We start from the raw sequence: 19372 nt of genomic DNA, 5'->3' as shown, positions 1-19372 counted from the left end.
TTTTCTGAAACTCAAAACAATTTAATTAAATATTAAAGACACCAAATTTAATTAGTGTTTGATCAGTTCAACCTTAGATATTTAGTTAGAATAAATCAAAGAAAACTGAAAAAGTACTAAAACTGGAAGTACTCTGTTGTCATCATGTATGTATGTCATCTCATTGACTTAAGTCGGGTGGATTAAGCTAAGATTATCCACGTTTTTTTTATTTCTGTCTATTTATTTAAAATGTTAGCTGGGGTCTGGTGTACGAACTATAACCGAAATGGTTGGACCAAACCCAGGGGCTGATCACCTAGTCCATTTGAAAATCAGCATCATCAACAAAAGCTCTACTAGTTTTAACTAATTAATTAGCTTCAGAAGCTTGTCTATATATATAAACATGAAAAAAAGATAACAGAAATAATTCTATCTATCTGGGTGGCTATAGTTTTTATATGTTTATATGTATGTATATATATATGGCTTTCCTCCCAAGTATTCTCGGCCATATATCCACCTACTAGCAAAAACGACTTGGCAGCAGAGAGATTAATGCACGTCGTCGGTGATCTCTTTATAAGCCAATTCCCGCCTTTGTCATGATCCACGCATCTCAGAACTGCAACAGAAGAGAAAAGAGAGATACAGATAATTGGTCATAAAAATGGCGCCATGGTCGATCCGAGTTATAGTACTGATGGTAGCGGTGGCGGCTTGTGGTCTTTTTCCGGCGTCAGTGGAATGCATGGTCCGGCACTACAAATTCAACGTATGTATACGTACTACATGAGTTTGATCTGTTTTTTATGCATATATATATGTAATATGCACTTCATCACGTGTTTTACACATACATGAATAAAATAACTGCATGTTAATTAATCATGCATGTAATTTATGAAGTTTTACTTAATAATTGGTTAATTAACGTTGCCTCGATAGCTTGTGACTTGATCCGCCAGCCATGCATGCATGCACTTTATATAAGCATGATGTGTTCAAAGAGGAAGAGCATGAGGCGCGCTGTTCGTTTATATGTTTCGGGTTTGCTCTTTTGCTGTCAAATTATATTGCCACATCAAAATCAAGATCATTAACAAAAGTATGCAATTCTCTCGTTTTAATTAATTGACTGCAAAAGGCCAAACCTAGCTTATTATAACTTGCTTTCCCTCAAATTATATCATTGATATGTCGTTTAAAATACATTATATTCGATCGATGGATGTGATAAAAAAATAATAAAATGAAATAATATAAACCTATTAATTTTGCATGCTCATGCGCAAGTTGTTTTTATCAACTTGCAAATTAGTCTTTGTTATTTGTATACGCCGTATTAATTTTTAACCAACAAGACTAACCAATGTCGAATGCTTGAAAATTTGAAAAAAAGAGTAACGATACTCATCATCTCAATTCTCATCATCCTCTAATTATTTCTTGATGTGATATTAAATAATTAAAAATTATTTATTATATTTTATTTATGAATTTATTATCTAATATCACATCATGAGAAAAATGATGATGAATAGATTTACTCATATATATATATATATATATATATATATATATATATAAAACATGAAAACCATTTAAGCGGGAATCTTGGCCAAACAGCAAAGTACTGGTGGTGTCGAGGAAGCCACCAAACTTAATTTGGTCGATGTCGGGCACTATGCCATATGTACAGTCACATTACAAATAACTTAAATTATATATATATATGGAAAATGATCAGCATAGATTTAAGGCTTGTAAGTCTCGTGTAAAGGTTTTTAAAAAAGAAAATTTTATTTTTTAAAAAAATCATATATATATTTATAAGAAACCTCTTGTTTTTTTTTTTTTTTTTCAAATAACCTAGCTGTACGAATTAAGGAACTAATTGCTGATAAATAGCATTAATTAGTCATGAATATCTAAATTAATGCGGTGACTAATGTAATAGGTGGTTATGAAGAAAGCCACAAGAATGTGCTCAAGTAAGCCCATTGTGACAGTGAATGGAAGGTCTCCTGGTCCCACCATTTATGCCAGGGAGGACGATACCGTGCTGGTCAAGGTGGTCAACCACGTCAAGTACAACGTTAGCATCCACTGGTTAGTTCCTTAATTTCCAACTTTATAGGTAAACTCTGTCTTATTGTGATAATTTAGTATTTTTCATTCATTTTTTAATTTATCATATTAAAAATTAAAAATTAATGGATGAATAATTAATACCACATCCATTTTATTATTGGTAGGCATGGAATAAGGCAACTTCGGACGGGTTGGGCAGATGGACCAGCTTACGTAACACAATGCCCAATTCAACCAGGGCAACAATACGTATACAACTTCACCATCACTGGCCAAAGGGGTACGCTGTGGTGGCATGCTCACATTCTTTGGCTCAGGGCCACTGTCCATGGCGCTTTGGTCATCTTGCCCAAGCGTGGAGTTCCTTACCCTTTTCCCACACCGCACAAGGAAGTCGTTGTTGTATTAGGTACAATCTTGATCTCCTCTTTTCTTAATTGGAAAAGTAATCCTTCTAATGACGAGAAATACTTTAAAGATAAAGAGAGTATACAAAAATAAATTTAAAAAATAACATGGCTTGATCTATAAGTATGATAAATTGAAATTACGTCATTTTATAAATTTATTTTTATGTAATTCCTTTGTATTTATAGCACTTTTCTGTAATTAAAAGCCCATTGTCTCCCTTGATCTAATAATGCATGCTAGGCCAAAAGATCAATCCTTAACTTTCAGTCTGGTTTTTCAACTTGTAGGTGAATGGTGGAAATCAGATGTTGAAGCTGTCATTAATGAAGCTTTAAAATCTGGCTTGGCCCCCAATGTTTCCGATGCTCACACCATCAATGGCCATCCGGGACCTCTCTCAAGCTGCCCTTCTCAGGGTAAAACACCTAGCTATAGATAATTAGACTATATATGAAACTATGACCTTTTGAATCATGTACAATTGGAGAACAATATTAATTACTTTTGTTGGGATTTTCACCATGTTTATATATATCAATTGCAGCAGGCTTTAGATTGCCAGTAAATACCAGCAAGACATACATGCTACGAATCGTCAATGCTGCACTGAATGAAGAACTTTTCTTCAAGATTGCTGGCCATAAACTCACCGTTGTTGAGGTTGACGCCGTGTACACAAAACCTTTCAAAACCGACACCATTCTCATTGCACCAGGCCAGACCACAAACGCCCTCCTGACCGCTGATCTTCGAAGCGGCAAGTACATGGTTGCAGCCTCGCCTTTCATGGACGCACCCATTGCAGTAGACAACGCCACTGCCACTGCCATATTACACTACTCGGGAACTGTAGCCTCTTCCGCCACCATTCTCACTGCCACACCTCCCCGAAACGCCACACAAATAGCTGCAAACTTCACCAAATCCCTCCGAAGCCTCAACTCGAGAAAGTATCCTGCTAGAGTCCCCTTGAAAATCGATCGTTCCCTGCTATTCACCGTCGGACTCGGTGTAAACCCCTGCTCTACTTGTGTGAATGGCAGCCGCGTGGTGGCGGATATCAACAATGTTACGTTTGTGATGCCCACCATTTCACTTCTCCAAGCTCACTTCTTCAACATGAGTGGTGTTTTCACTGATGATTTCCCTGGAAACCCACTAATAAAGTATAACTATACCGGCACGCAACCGACGAATTTCCAGACCACGACAGGGACGAAGCTTTATAGACTTGCTTACAACTCAACGGTACAGCTAGTTTTGCAAGACACTGGGATGATAACCCCTGAAAACCATCCTCTCCATCTGCATGGTTTCAATTTCTTCGAGGTTGGAAGGGGACTGGGTAACTTTAATCCGAAGAAAGATCCAAAGAAATTCAATCTTGTTGACCCTGTGGAGAGGAACACCATTGGAGTACCTTCTGGTGGATGGACCGCTATTAGATTCAGGGCAGATAACCCAGGTAATTAATTTAACTCCTTATTTTGCAGATCTCTGCTTCTAATTTCCAAGTTCCTTAATTTTTGCGCATTATATATGTAACACACTTTGTTGAATTCACTGCTAATTTAAATGGTTTTGTTAGGGGTTTGGTTTATGCATTGCCATTTGGAAGTGCACACGACATGGGGGCTGAAGATGGCATTTATTGTGGACAATGGAAAAGGCCCTGATGAATCTCTTCTACCTCCTCCAAGTGACCTTCCCAAGTGCTAGCTAGCCATTGCGCAAGAGCTTTTGCATAAACTCATTGGAGACGAGAGAGAAAACAGATAAAAAAGAGATCATGGAGAAAAGAAATCAGATTGGAATTCTTTTAGTCTTGATCTTATTTCATTTTGTGTCCCGACCTATATACTTTTTTGAGTGCTTGTAATTAAACTTGCCCAAAGGAATATTTTTCTAATTTTACAAATTACAGATTATATGAATTCATCACATATATTTTGGGAAAAAAAAAGGCTTGGTTTTTTTTTATCTGATAATATATTCTAACATCGAACATATACATCATTGAAAGAATTAATGGCCACTCATATATGTGAGGTGAAGAGAGGGGGTCCTTTGTGGAAAAACGTTTGCTCTCTCTACCCTCAGCATCCATCAACCCAGATCCTATGTATAGGTCTATTTCCGCTTTCCTTTTACTTTTTCCGATGATATTGCCAAGAGATACTGATCTATTGCTCGTTAGCCATATCCAACTACCACGTGCCCCTCCAAAGGAATCCCCAGCTGAGTGGCGAGTGTGGCTCACGCGTGGTTTCTAGTGTGCGTGGGCCTCATGTGCCGCTGCATCAGAAGGAGATTCATGCCGCCACACGCGGCGTCACCGGTGCCAGCGGCTTCGAATCTTTCAAATCCGTGTGCTCGTTTTATTCTTAGTGCAGTGCGTGTCCCGCACACTCCACCATCGTCGGTGGTGGTCCTTTACCAGTGTATCGGATTATCTTTAGGCTGCTATTCTCTTATATTCCTGCTTTTTCTAACCAACGATCAAGACGATGTGATCGTGATAGTCTCTTACAATTTGACCGGATCAACAAATGCAGCACGCCCCTCTTAACTGCGGCTTTTAGTCGTAAGTTTATATTCTGTTTATCAGACTATATTAAAACCGCTTTAAAGCGACATCCCCTTGTGAGATTGGGTTGAAGTCAAATTTTTGGCTTAATAACCTGCTTTTTTATTTTTATTTTCGGTGTTGTTTTCATTGTGTTTGGAATGATTGTTTGGGAATCTCACCTTATTGAATCTTGTATCCTTGTAACCGTTTAATTTATCTATGCAATGCTTAATTTGCTGAAGAAAAAAAAAAGAATTCATGGCCTAACTCATCAAATAAAACCGATTCCACAAGAGATGATTGTTCATTCCTTATAAACATGTCTAAGACCTTTTCCACAGACAATGCGAGATTATTCTTCAACACCCTCCCTCATGTGCAGACCAGTATTTTTTTTTTTTTTGTCCTTATCACTGGATAAGTAGTGTGGACCCCATTCTTCTTGTGACAAACTCTAATATTATGAAGAAATTTATGAGCTTAACCCTCTCATAAAATTGGTTTCATAATAGAAGATTGTTCATTCTTTATAAACATGTCTAAAACTTTGTTCACGAGCAATGTAAGATTATTTCTCGACAATCATTACAGAATTTTTTTTCTTTGTAGGATTAATTTGTTAAAATTATCAATTATATTAAAAAGTTTAAATTCATGAAATGATGTAAATTTAATTATTTAAACTATGTTATATATAACACTTTGAATTGTCTCATTGTGAGTCAAATTCCCCATGAAACCAACGTGTAAAATATTTACTTGAATCGAGTGAAAAATTTGGAGTAAAAATGAATCAAATTCCTGATCCATGCTTCGATCCTGTATTAAATTATTATTTATCTTAAAAATTTAAATTGACAGTGACTGTTGGAAAAACCGAAATGAATAAATTCACCACAACTAATTAAGAATTGATCAGAAAGGGATACACATGCATGCCATTCATTTTGCTGGGGAGATAGGCAGCAACTAGGCCTTGGCCTTGATTTCCTTGCAAGCGAAGAGAAACAGAAAAGCGTAAGCAATGCGTAATATATCAAAAATTTTACATGCCGTCACTTTTACGTATTTATTTACATATTTTACTAATATGATTAATTATGTCACTTTTTCTTAATATAAAATAATTATTTTAACCATTCACATTAATATAATACATAAAAAATAAGTAAAAGTAATTATATTTAACAAAACTCGTAATATATATGAGTGAAAAAATGATATTTGTAGAGTGCACATCTTTTAAAAAAAAAAGTTAATAAATATAAAACTTGTATACAAAATATATTTTTAATAGTAGATCCTATTTTATTTTAAAAAAGATGTGGGATCTATGATTATATATAACATTACTCGTAATTAAATTGGAACAATATTTCGCATTGAAAAATGTTTTTTTGGCCACTCAATTTAACCATCATTTTGATACCTCATATATTTTATTTTATTTTTTAAATTTTTTTTTATTTAATAATTAAGGAAATGACTATTAATGTAGTGATTTTTTTTTTATTTTTTAAAAATGTTTATTAGTGAAGGCCCAAGATCTCAGTCAACATTAGAAGACTCTCCTGTTAAATTACTTCTTCATTTTCCTCTAAATTGTTGAAAGTTACTTAAGGGGGGGCAGATTGGGTAGAGGAAAAATAGTCGTATGCGGAAGGAGGGGGCTCATGGGCCCCCAAAACTTTGCAAAAGGCCTACAGAGGTCTCCTTCAAAAAATTAAAATAAAAAATAAAAAAAATTTTGAGCCCCAAATTTTTTTTTTTTTAACTCCAAAATTTATCCTTAAATATATATAAATGAATTTTGCTAAAATTTGAAGTCTCAAGACTCTAAAAGTTTTAAAAGGAATAAAATATCATTTTCTAAAACTAATAATATTTTTTTATCAATAATATTTTAATTCTATTCAATCGCTCTACATTTTTATTTATTTGTCGATCGACAGATTAATGCATAAATTGATGATTCGTTTAATCTTAAATTATAATTGTAATTTTTTTTTTTTGGCATCACTCTATATAGCAAAGAAATAATACACTATGTAAAATAAATTATTATTAAAACTATTAAAAATATTAGCCCCCCAAAAATAAGACACCATCTTTTAATATATTAATATATATATATATATATATATATATACACACACATATATTTTGAAATTTAGTTTTGATTCCAAGGGAAAGTACTGTTTGTCATCTTTTCATTTTGATTTATACGATCGTAGAAAAGTACTATTATAGATCTCACGAACGGTCGTGTCTCTTAATGAAAAAACTATTTATTTATTAAAGGAATTTTTTTTATATATATATTTTAAATATCCTGCTTTACTCTTTAGGATAAAACTTGTTTAGAAAAGTGCATGATCTTTTATAAATTGCCGTGTCCTACTTTGATGTGATACGATATTTAATAATCTAACATATTATCATGTCATTTAATATTTTATTTTCATAAATATCATTTATTGAGAAACTTTTTATCTATAAGCATTGCTACTAGAGTTGAGATGATTTTCTTGATATAGCACAATCATGTAGTGTCACGTGTTTTATTAAAAAATTAAAAAATATATATATTCAAAATAAAATAGAATCCGAAAACATAAAAAGATAAAAATTAAAATTCTAGATTCTCAATCGTTTTTATATTTATATTTATATTTATTTTTAATAAATTATGTGACACCACACATTAAGATGGTCAATAAATTTAAGATAATCAAATAATACTATTTTTTTTTTTTTATAAATTTTGAGAAATTGAGTTTAATCAGAATGTGAAGTACGCCGTTGTCGCGCTCACGTAGCCTTGATCTGCTTCTTGTGAGAATGTAACATGCTGGAACCTGAGCTGTGTATGGAGATGGCCTAGGGTTTCGAGAAGAAGCACGAAGAGGACAGGGAGATCGGGAGGGAGACCCCATAAACTTCCGTGAAGTACTTCTTTCAAGACTAGAATATTATTATTATTTGAGATTTAAAAAAATCGAATTATTTATTATATTTTATATTAGAATTTGAAAAAATGTAATGATGAGTTGAGATGAGTTTAGGAACCAAACGAAGCATAAAACTCAAAATTTTGAAAACCTCTCATTTCATTATTACAATTTTTCTAAAGTCTCATACAAAATAAAATAAACAATTCAATTTTTTCAAATTTCAATACAAAAATAATATTAAAAAATATATTCTAATAATATTTTATTCAACTTTTTAACTTTAATTTCAACTCATCTTATTAAATCTCTGAAAACAAACAAGGCCTATTAGTCTTTTACCTTCATTGTCTTTAGTCAATTAGGGAGCCGTGGGCCTTCAATTGAGTCAGTTTAGTGGTTTGGGGTCTTGAGTCTGTTTTATTTAATTGGGTTGGGTCATGTAATGGGTTGGACTCTTAATAGCCCGGTCTGTTTCGTGTACTTCTTTATCTGCATTTTGGGCTTCCTTATTCAGTGGTTATTGGGCCTAGGGCCTAGCATAGACGAATTAGTAGTATATTGGAAACAAGGAATAATCTGTAAAGCACCACTTTTTTCTTCGGCCTATTTTTTCTTTGAAGGCGCGAAGTGAGCAGACTATTATTCTTTTGAGTTTTGTTATGTATAAATAAGTTTACGTATCAATCTGCATATTAATATTATTTTTTTTATATTTTAAATTTAAATCAGTATTATTTTTAATAAAATTTATTTTTTAACTAATCATATTGAATGAATAAATGTGTTAATGCATAAAATTATTTATAATTAGATTTTTTCTATTCTTTTTCCTGTTGCAGTGGATGTGTAACAGAGGACGCGTCGTTCCAATTGCACGCGAGCTGAGCTGCTCGTACTTGCATATATACGACTACGAGGCTACCGACTCCTTGGGAGAGCGGTCTCCAAAATGGATACCCAGTCAGAACATTGTGCGGCTTTTTTGACTTTTTGGGAAAGTAAAGGACGACCGACGTTTAAAACCGCATCTTTCCATTCATAGAAACAAAACTAGCCATGATCTCCAACCCTATTCAGACTATTTACGGCACATTATGCTTTTGAATGCATCAAGTCTCCCTTCCGGGCCTTCCCCACGAGTGTATCAATGGGCAAACGACATAATCACTTCAAAACAAAAATTAAAAATTAAAAATCAATAAATTATGGTTATTACGTCAGATTCTTACAATTTGGATTATTCAAATTCTGGAGTTTAAAATATAAGAAAGATAAATATATAAAAACAATCGTATAAGTGTATTTTTTTTCAAACAAAATTTTCCCCATCACGATTAAATTTGGTTAAGGGGGAATTTGTTGCTCGTGTCTACCTAATTCGTGATAGGTCTTACTATAAACACTCTCTCTCTCTCTCTCTCTCTCTCTCTCTCTCTCTCTCTCTCCTCCCTCTGTGTGGAATATATTCTTCTTCTTTGTTTCATTTTTTGGATTTCTTCCTGTCCAAATGCAAGCATGACTATGAAATTCATCTCCATGCCACAGATAGCATGACTGTGAAATTCTGAAAATTTGCCAGCATCTCCATGTCCTAAGCCTCAAAATTTTTAATACCATATCACAAAATCCATAACACAAACAAACTCGTCTCCCCTCACCTCTCTCACGTACCATAGCAGAAACTATAATACAAAAGGAAAAAATGGTAGTGGAAACTATAATACATAAGGAAAAAGTTACCTGTGAAGCTGGCAGAGGGCGACGAAACAGCCACGAACTAGAGACTCGGGGCACTCGAAATAGCTTCTTCTACGCGTAAAATGCATGTTTCAGGCAAGGGGAAAAAAATAAAGGAAAAATCTATAGATCCTGATTTCCACGATTCACAGAGAAGCAGATTCGGAATGCTGGGTTTTCAACTTCGTTAGCGCCACTCCGCGATTCACAGAGAAGAAGAAGAAGATTTGTGGGTTTTGTGAGGAAACTTGAGGGATTCACAGAGAAGAAGAAGGGGAATTTCGATCAGCTTGCGGGAGGTGCGACACCGTTCAATGACCTTGTGGGAAGTGGCGGCGCTGAACAGAGGGACCGCATCGCGGGGTGGCGCTGGGCAAAGGGAGGCGACGCGAGGGAGGAGCTGGGCAGGAGGGCAGGTGCTGGGCAACACAGGATGTGTGCTTCTACGTGGGATTTCGAATTTGGGTATTTGTTTGGGTAAAAAAAAAAAAAAACCAGCTACGGTGTGCTACGGATCAGCCGTGAACAGTGGCTGATCTGTAGAAGAACTCATTGTCTTTACCGTTTATATTTTATTTATCGTTTGAAGTCATAAAATGTGTAAATATCGCGCATTTCTTTTAAAAGAGTAAGTAAATATGAGATTTACATAAAAAAATTAATTTTTTAATAATAAATCTTATTCTTTTTAATTTTAAAAAGAATAAATCTTGTACAATCTATAACTGTATATAATATTTTTTAATAATTTTTGGTTGTTATCAAATATATGGAAACAGACATTTTTATCATTCGTGATTTTTCTATCTTTTTTTTTCATCACTTTTATAATTATACTCCGATAGTGACGCCAGCAGTATGCACTTATTGTGGAACGTTGATAACAACGAAGGGCAAACAAGACAATTCGGGAACTAAGCTTTTTCAACGAAGGTGGTTTCCATTGAAAACGGGAGAGGGTGCGATATTCGAGATTGCAAATTAAAGACAGATGGATTGGTGACCTATGTGGTCCATTCAGACAGAACATGCTTGAATGTTTTTTTTTTTTTTTCTCAACATGCATGAATGTTACATGTGATGAAAAACATCTTTGTTTTTTTTTTTTTAAAAGTATTTTAAATTCTTCAAAATATTTAATAGAAGAAAATTTCGTAAATTGATATTGTTTGATGGTTTACCTTCCTTCATATTATTAAGATTTCTAACATTTTTTTTATTAATAAATTAGGTCTGCCATATGATACAATGATGTATTCCTTCATACGATGTTAAAATTATAAATTAACATAATATAAACTATAGTAATTTGTACAACTATTTAAAATAATGAATTGGCGGCATGTCCGGTCAACAAGAAAAAAACGTGTTACATTCGACACAAAAGCATATATGCTATAGAGATCATTGTTGAGACTTTTTTGTTATAAAACGAGTGTTGTAATAAGAGAGCATGTTATGCACGACGCAAAGGAATTTTTGGATTTTTAGAAATGTTATATATTGGAAAAAATATATATATAAAAAAAAAAGTTTCTAAATTCATATCGTTTTATTTGTTATATTGGGCTAGTAATTTTTTTAATTATAAATTAAATAAGATGTATAATATTCATGTACATCAATTTGGAAAATAATTTTTATAGACCCAATACTCCTTTTATTTTTTGGGCCCAATGCTTTGGAAGAGAATACTTTTACAGATATAAAGAGATTACATAAAAGTAAATTTACAAATTAATGTGATTTTATGAGATTCATTACATTTATTTTAAAATAAAAGTAACTTAACAATTTGACATACCACAAAAAATTATATAAATTTATAAAATTATTTTTATATAAACTATTTGCTATAGAGTATTTTCTTTGGAAGAGGACAAGGCAACTTAATGTTAGACCTTTAGCTCATCATGCACATTCGGCGTTTGAATGGTGCATGTATGGGTGGCGTCGATTTCCACCTGCCAAAATGTTCAAAACAAAGAAGCATGAAAGAGTAAATGAACGGTCTAGGCCTGGTAATTTGAGCGAATAATTCTACGTACAACTGTAAAGTGCGTAAACGTCACGTAATTGTTTTGAAAAAATATAGAGTTTACTATTAAAAAATTAATTTTTTTATGTGAATTTCATGTTTTATTCATTTTTTCTAAAGCGATTACGCGGCGGTTGCACAATTCACAGTTGTAAATATTTTTTCTCAATTTGAATAGTGAGTTAAGATTAAATGAGATGATATGAAAGTTAAATAAAATATCGTTAGAATATAATTTTTATTTTAGAATTTGAAAAAATTAAATTATTTATTGTATTTTGTTTGAAAATTTAAAAAAATTATAATAATTAGATGAGATAAGATAAAATAATTTTACTAAACAAACCAAGCAATACGAGAGAACCCAACAAAACAAAAGAAGAAGGAAAGATATCACCAATGCTAAAAATGATCAAACTCCTTGCATTGTCCCGACATCATGATGACATATTCCAATTTTTGTGAATCACCGAAACAAGTATTGCATTCTTTGTTTTCTTTCTTCTTAGTCACAAGCATATGAATAGATTAGGATGTTTGCCTATAATTCTAGAGTATTGATAATGGATTAATCAAATGTCAATACAAATCTAAACTTTAGCTAGATGTAAGAAAAAACCTCCACATTAGACTAGCCAATGGTTCAAAGATAAGACTTGATGAATAGTAAATCTTAAATTCTCTCAAAACATAGCTATCTACTATTCATAATAGAAATTAATATTTAATTATTTCATCACTTCCCTCTCTCTTTGAATGGTAAAACATACATGGCATGCACATTATTTCTACTAATTGATAGAGTAGACACATTATTTCTACAAAGCATGAAGATCTAAGAAATATATAAATTGTATTTGTAAAAAAAAAATTAAAAAAAATGAAAAATATTATATTATATTATTATTTTAATTTTATAATGGCTAGTCTAATGTAGACTCACCTAGTCAAAAGTTAATATTATAGCTAAAAGTTAAGATTTTAGCCAAACTTTAGATTTGGCAATGGCTAATGCTCTTAGAAGTTATGTATATCTTGTAAATTTTTTGTTTTATTTTTTAAACCACCCCCTTTGTTTTTCTATCAATGATTTTAAGTTTTTACCAAGTAGTTATCTGATTTTCAAGTTTTAGAATTTTATTAAATATTTAATATTATTAAAAAAATTAATATGGACAGCAGTAAATGTTGTATTACTCACTTCGTATGTAATGCAATCCTCACTTAAAATTCTCATGAGGTTCATAGGTGATTTTTTTTCCTAGAGAAACTACTCCCACCCTCTTAATAATTTTCCCATAAAACTAAAGAGAGATTAAGAGAGAAAAAAAAGTAACCACTGAGGGTGGTAGCTTAGTGGTCCATGGGTTTGAGAGTGGACACTAGGTCCTGGAGTCAAATCCCGCAACAGAAAGCACTTAGAATTATTGGTGACCCATTGGTTCATGAACGATTGATGCCCTTATGGGGTTGGATTATAATATGGCTCAAGTTTGACTTGTAGGTAGTGCCTGCGGTTCTCAATATCTAGGCTCCTCCTGCCTGGCTTCCCAATGAGTTGGGTGCTATTATGGTCACGTCCTCGTAGGAAAGCCATCTCTAGTCGCCTCCTTCAACCTTTTATCGTAAAAAAAAAAAAGTGAGAATAAGCTAGCAATTACATTCATAATGTCGGTCCAAAATTGGAAGTAGAACAATGCATGGACTCATTCACCTTGGTGTTGCATGTAGGCGAGAATAAAGGCCAATCATAAAGACAACCCATCGGTTAGGTACGGATCATCAAGGACACTTGGGATGTGTAGTTTCTGTTATTCGAGGGGATAAAAATATGGATCCTACTATAAGGATATCTGATTTTGTTATTAATTTTGATTCTTAGTGTATTTTGATTTTTTTAAATTAAAAAAATAAAAATATAATAACGATCAAAACTAGGAGGCAACCAAGTATTTTTTTATAGAAAAATAATCTACACACAATATTTTGTACAATAATATGTTAAATGAGAAATATTTTTATAAAATATCTTAAAAAGTAACATAATTTTATAAAAATATCTCATTTTATAATATTATTATATAATATATTATATAATTTATTGTGGATATCATTACTCGAACTCTCGATGAGACATGTGAAGACAACTCAAACTTGGTGGGAAAAACAATCAGTACCCAAAACGCCCTTCTCTGAGGTAATTCCGTGGGGGGAAGTGCCAGGGATAGGATGGTAAAAGAGGCAAAATTTAAAAATGAGTGTTGTTGTGGCCCGTGGGGACCGGGCAAAACCCAGGACGTGTAGAGTTCCCACTTTCCAAAGGGTGGGGGGTAGAGAAAAGAAAGGAAAGGTTAAGACAGGGACAGGAGCAATGGAGCAGTTGGTCACTTCTGAAGGGGACCGCTTGGTTTTATTGGTTGAGGGACGGTGGTGGACGACCCATATGGTCGGCGCGTGGATTCCTGCTTCTCGTCGGAGAGTGACAGCTGTACTGTTTATGTGGGGCCAGCAGAGGTGGGTCCTACCCAGCTCGTGTATAACTTATTCGAGATTGCACTACACGTGCTAAGGAAAAAGTTTGCGGAGAAGGGCATCATTGTCCTCCTACTCAATTCCACTGACCTGCTAATGTTAACCAAAAATTAAAATAAATTTAATAAATAAGAGGGCTTGGCGAGTGGAGATGTGAAAGCTGGTGGTTGGATGGATAGCCATTAGGTTAAGAATGGGTTAATATAGGAAAAATAGATAAATTTGACAAAATAACAAATTTTATAAAAATAAACTGACGTGTCTAACGTGATATGTCATATTATAAATAACGTGTCTAAACGTGATATGTCATATTATAAATAACGTGTCATATGAAATACATTAATTTATGAATTTAATTTTATAAAATATTATTATGATTGTAATACTTATTTTTAAAAATAAAGAAATAAAAATATATTTTATAATATTTTTAAAATTGTTTTCACTTATGTGTGGGTTGGGACCAATAATTATGTTCTTTACCCTATGACATGGATCCAGCTAATTGGAGGGTAACCCCTTGTTGGCTGCTTCTCCCTTGGACTTGCATGGTACAGATTGTAAAGGCCAATAAAGAAGAGCCACGTGGTGATAGTCAGTGGCCTTTGGAGATGGGACCCATCTTCCTTGAGATCATAACCAATACAATTATGTTGGGGGGAGACTGCCCAATGAGAAGCCCCAGTAAGTTATAACAGTGTGGAGGGCTCCCCCCCCCCCCCCCCCCCCCCCCCCCCCGCGGCCACAACAAGCCAGAATGTAAAATTTACCACTGATCTAGACCGTAGTTTTGGCGGCTACCTTTGTGGGCCCCACCAAAGGAAAAAGTATTTGATGAAATCTGGTCAAAATTTCTTAAAGTAGTCTCATCACACGGTCGAGAGCAATGATGGGTTGCATTTGTTGTTGCCCCCTTCCCCCCTCCATTGACTAGTGCAGTACAGGTGAGCTTTCCATCTTTCATCATCATCACCTACCCGGCCCTGTTTCTTTCGCATCCCTAAATTTAGAAAATCAACAATTTTACTTTTAAAAGAAAAATGTTATTTCTAGCATTATTAATTCACTTAATAAATATTAATATGATAAATATATGTTGATTTTATTATTATATTTATAAAATTTATGTTTTTATCGGTAATTTCATGTATGTGTTATTCTAGGATTAAATTAAGCAGAATGCTATCCATTTAAAAAGATTTTACAAAAATAAATTCGACATAATTTTTTTAATACGTTAGATATTTTTTTAAGTTCAATCTGACGTATTACATAAAATCATATTAATTTATAGATTTAGAGATCTTTGTGAATAAAATCTTTGTCTTAATTTAACACTAGCATATAGGAAAAAAAAATTGGCTTACTTTCCATATTTGGTTATTTTTAAGACAAAATACAAATACCGAAGGAAAAAAAAGAAAAGAAAAAAGAAAATACAGAACTGAGAGAGTGTCTGTATTATTATAAGAGGGAACTTTTCCATAAGTTGCACTATCCCCAGACACCATCTCCACCAATCAACCAATCAAAGCCGACCACCTACGGTCTCAGCTTTTTTCTCTCACTGGCTAAAGTTCTTAAGCAAAACTAGATTCATTCCTTGAAGCTTACCAACCTGCTTTTTCAGCTTCCCTCAATTTTCTCTCTTTCCCTTCGTAGTTTCACTTAACTTTTTTTTTTCCTTTTCTTTGTTGCTGATGCCACAAGGAAAAGGGAGAAAGAACAGATCTTTACCAGCTTTTTTAAACTGCTTCAAATCGTCAAGAGTTCAGAGTCTCCCTCGTTTTCCGAATTTGGTTATTTTTCCTACCTTGCTTTGTTTCATGGTTCCTTCTTAGTTCCTTTCGTGAGGATTCAGCTTCTTTTTCTTTCCCAATTGAGATGTGAAGTGGTTGCAGCCAGAGATACAAATGTTAGTTAGCTCCAACTTATAAAGCTCTTTCTTTTTTCTTTTTCTTTTGGGAAAGTCTTACCTAGAAGCCCTGCTCTCTTAAGACTTCTGATCATTCCTGGTTCAATTTCATGGAAGTTTTCTCGGTCTTCACTCTGTAGTTCTGTTTCTCTGTTTTTTGTTCCTTGGAATTCCACTGGGTTCAGATCTCAGCAGTGGTTTTAGGGTTTCAGAATGGAGCACCTAAGTTATTTTCCTTTTTGATTTGTTTTGTGGGATTTTCTTTGATTTTTGAAAAGGTGGGTCTTTTCTAGATTCCTCGGGGGTATGCCTACGCACAAAAAGGTATTCTGATTCCTTTCAAAATGCTTCTTGATTTAACACTGATATTATTGCTTTAAAACCTCCACCACTCTGCATTTTCCTGTCTGGGTTATACTTCTCCCCTCTTGCTCTGTCTTTCTTCTTTTTCACCAATTCAAAATCTTGAGCTAACTCTTCAATTCACAATCACAAAAGAATACAGAAGAGCAATCGCAGAACTGTGAACTCGTTCATATTTTGCTGGTAAGATACTGTAATTTGCATGTTAGTTAGAAGTGATGAAGTGGGAAATGGAAATTCTCTCCCCTGCAACCTATATATCGAACGCGAATTGGCTTCTTGACGAAAGCAAGAGTACGAAATGGACTCCTGCCGAGAACAAGATGTTCGAAAACGCGCTAGCGGTGTACGATAAGGAATCCCCGGACAGATGGCCCAAAGTGGCGGCGATGATCCCTGGAAAGACAGTTTTGGATGTGATGAGGCAGTACGAGGAATTGGTGGCTGATATTAACAATATAGAAGCAGGGCTGGTGACAATTCCAGGATATGCCGCCTCGCCATTCACATTAGATGGGGTGAACAGTAATGGCTATGATGGATTTAGGCAATCTTACGGCATCGGCGGAAAGAGGTCTTCGTCGGCTCGGTCTGCCGAGCAGGAGAGAAAGAAAGGGGTTCCATGGACAGAGGAGGAGCATAAGTGAGTTTTTCCTATCAAATTCTTGTTCTGCTTAAATTTTACGTGATGGTAAAGCTTAATGTGTACGGCACAAAACTTTAGTACTTGAACTAGGATTTTTGTAGATTTAACGACATGGGTATGTACCAAAACGCAATCCGTATATGGATTCCACACACTCACATATCATATATATATATATATATATATTGAAGTCGAGATATTTTCATTTATACCAATTTGGTTTTTCTGACTTCATTGGTTGTAGTTATATTCTCTTTCAGGTAGTTTGCTATGTATTCAGTTTAATCTGTGGTCTCATCTTCCGCAGATTGTTTCTGATGGGGCTGAAGAAGTATGGCAAAGGAGACTGGAGAAATATCTCGCGCAATTACGTTATTACTAGGACACCGACACAAGTGGCCAGCCATGCTCAGAAGTACTTCAACAGGCAGCTTTCGGGAGGGAAAGACAAGCGGAGAGCTAGCATCCATGACATAACTACTGTCAATATCGTTGACATGAAAATGCCTTCACCGGACAGTAAAAGACCGTCTTCCCCTGAGCACTCTACGGTGCTTCACCCCCACCACCAGCAGCAACAGCAGCAGAGAAATTCTGCCGCAGCCACGCCCCGAACACCTTTTCAATGGAATCAGTCCAATGGGGGAGCAACCATGGCTTTCAACACAACACATGGGAATGTGTTCATGACCTCTCCATATGGGATTGTTAGCTCTTATGGGCAAAAAATGCAGGGTCACAATCTGCCAAGAGGTGTTTCCCATGAATCTTACATGGGAGCTCCAAATATGGTTTTCCAAATGCATTCTGCACAGCACTACCCCCTTGGATGATCACGAGATACCAGTTGTTTTGTATTCTCAAGCCATATCCTTATTCTGTTCTCTAGTATAGCTTTTTGTTTGTGCTTCTAGCTGGTTCTATGTGAATATGTTATTCAAAGAACTGGGGTTAGTCCATAGTATATGAATTTGAAGAAGTAGATGAGGATTGTGTTTTCTCGGTTTCTCTTGGAACTTCAAATTCTGAGCTCTGAAATTGAGCAGAAGGAGAGTCTCAAAGTACTTGGGTTGCTTTGTAAAAGTCTCAGTGGTTCAATAGAAGTTTTCAGGTTTTTTTAATTGGCAGGATCACATTTCTTGTAGTGTTGTCAAGGATGGAGTGGCCAGTTTATGGAGAAAGCATTTAATGATGAGCATGGTGCATGACTCTGATAGAGACCATTATCATGCGAAGATATGCTAAACGTTTTTGAAGCAAACAGGTGGATTTCACAGCTGACCGTCCATTTGATACCTAAATTTGTCCCTCAAAGATAAAAACCAGAATGGAGAAAGTGATTATGGGGCAATAAGCAAACAAATGGAAGCCCCAAGCTTTCAAGAGGCATGAAATAAAGGCAATAGTGAGAAAAAGTTACTTCAGACTCCATAGTTGCTCATCGAATTCAATGCCCATTTTGTTATGCAACTTATCTATCTGTCTAACATGACCAGTTATGCCTAAAAATATACCGAGTTGGATCAAATAATTGAATTTGTTCGACCGAATTGGATGATCTAATGTTCACAGACTGTCCGAAAATCCTTCATGGGCAGTATTAAAATTGTTGAATCTCAGAATCTGCAGCTACACAAGAACAGAAGCTGATCTAATGAATTTGATGAAACATTGTCGGCAGCTAACCGAGTCACTTGGCACTCGGTTTGGTTTTCCCTAGTAGTATTTGATGGCCTACTTTTCTTTACAAGACTGTTAATCCTTTCTTGCCCCCTAAAAATGGCCTAGTGGACTGTGCTTGACCTCCTAACCATAGTCGATGCTGACTCCACATGCACTCACCGAAGCATCATATGCTTCAAACCGCCCCCTTACTTTTTTTTTTTTTACTTTGGCAATCTGTCTTTCATATAGGGATCTTTTTCAAGAGATCCTCTTAGAGAGAAAGAAGATCCCTCCTAGAACTATTAATTAATGATTAAAGTACAATAATTATATGGTATAGAGTAAAAGATTCATGTTGGATTACCCAGTAAAAGTCTTTTTTTTTTTTTTTTCTCTCTCTCTCCCAGTTCAAGGAATACTCATTACTGGTGGCAAAACAGTAGCAACAGTGCAAGACTCTTAT

General features: G+C 34.6%; 2 protein-coding genes across 3 annotated transcripts; both read left to right on the top strand.

Annotated features, from left to right (window-relative positions):
* The first annotated feature begins 480 nt into the window (after positions 1 to 480).
* On the top strand, positions 481 to 4445 carry LOC121239071 (laccase-4-like). 2 transcript variants are annotated; one of them, XM_041136196.1, is made up of 6 exons: positions 481 to 757; positions 1943 to 2094; positions 2241 to 2485; positions 2775 to 2903; positions 3035 to 3952; positions 4076 to 4445. In XM_041136196.1, the coding sequence occupies exons 1-6, from the start codon at positions 653 to 655 to the stop codon at positions 4204 to 4206; spliced, it is 1680 nt and encodes a 559-aa protein (XP_040992130.1). In that variant the 5' UTR covers positions 481 to 652; the 3' UTR covers positions 4207 to 4445. The 2 variants fall into 2 exon arrangements, with proteins under 2 accessions (XP_040992130.1, XP_040992129.1); XM_041136195.1 differs by having other exon boundaries at positions 482 to 757; positions 3032 to 3952.
* An 11390-nt stretch (positions 4446 to 15835) lies between these two features.
* On the top strand, positions 15836 to 18439 carry LOC121239070 (transcription factor DIVARICATA-like). The gene is made up of 2 exons (XM_041136194.1): positions 15836 to 17241; positions 17552 to 18439. The coding sequence occupies exons 1-2, from the start codon at positions 16817 to 16819 to the stop codon at positions 18075 to 18077; spliced, it is 951 nt and encodes a 316-aa protein (XP_040992128.1). The 5' UTR covers positions 15836 to 16816; the 3' UTR covers positions 18078 to 18439.
* Positions 18440 to 19372: the final 933 nt, after the last annotated feature.

This window comes from Juglans microcarpa x Juglans regia, chromosome 7D (genome assembly GCF_004785595.1).
Source record: "Juglans microcarpa x Juglans regia isolate MS1-56 chromosome 7D, Jm3101_v1.0, whole genome shotgun sequence".
NCBI lineage: Eukaryota > Viridiplantae > Streptophyta > Magnoliopsida > Fagales > Juglandaceae > Juglans > Juglans microcarpa x Juglans regia.
Note: the sequence above shows the minus strand (reverse complement) of the source record. Positions and strands in the feature narration are given on the sequence as shown.

Excerpts from the sequence above, each read along its gene's own strand:
- LOC121239071 (XM_041136195.1), top strand. The coding sequence starts at position 653 with ATGGCGCCATGGTCGATCCGAGTTATAGTACTGATGGTAGCGGTGGCG. Across the intron at positions 2,904-3,031 it reads CTCAAGCTGCCCTTCTCAGG|CAGGCTTTAGATTGCCAGTA; the intron begins GTAAAACACCTA and ends TATCAATTGCAG. Across the intron at positions 3,953-4,075 it reads ATTCAGGGCAGATAACCCAG|GGGTTTGGTTTATGCATTGC; the intron begins GTAATTAATTTA and ends TGGTTTTGTTAG.
- LOC121239070 (XM_041136194.1), top strand. The coding sequence starts at position 16,817 with ATGAAGTGGGAAATGGAAATTCTCTCCCCTGCAACCTATATATCGAAC. Across the intron at positions 17,242-17,551 it reads TGGACAGAGGAGGAGCATAA|ATTGTTTCTGATGGGGCTGA; the intron begins GTGAGTTTTTCC and ends CATCTTCCGCAG.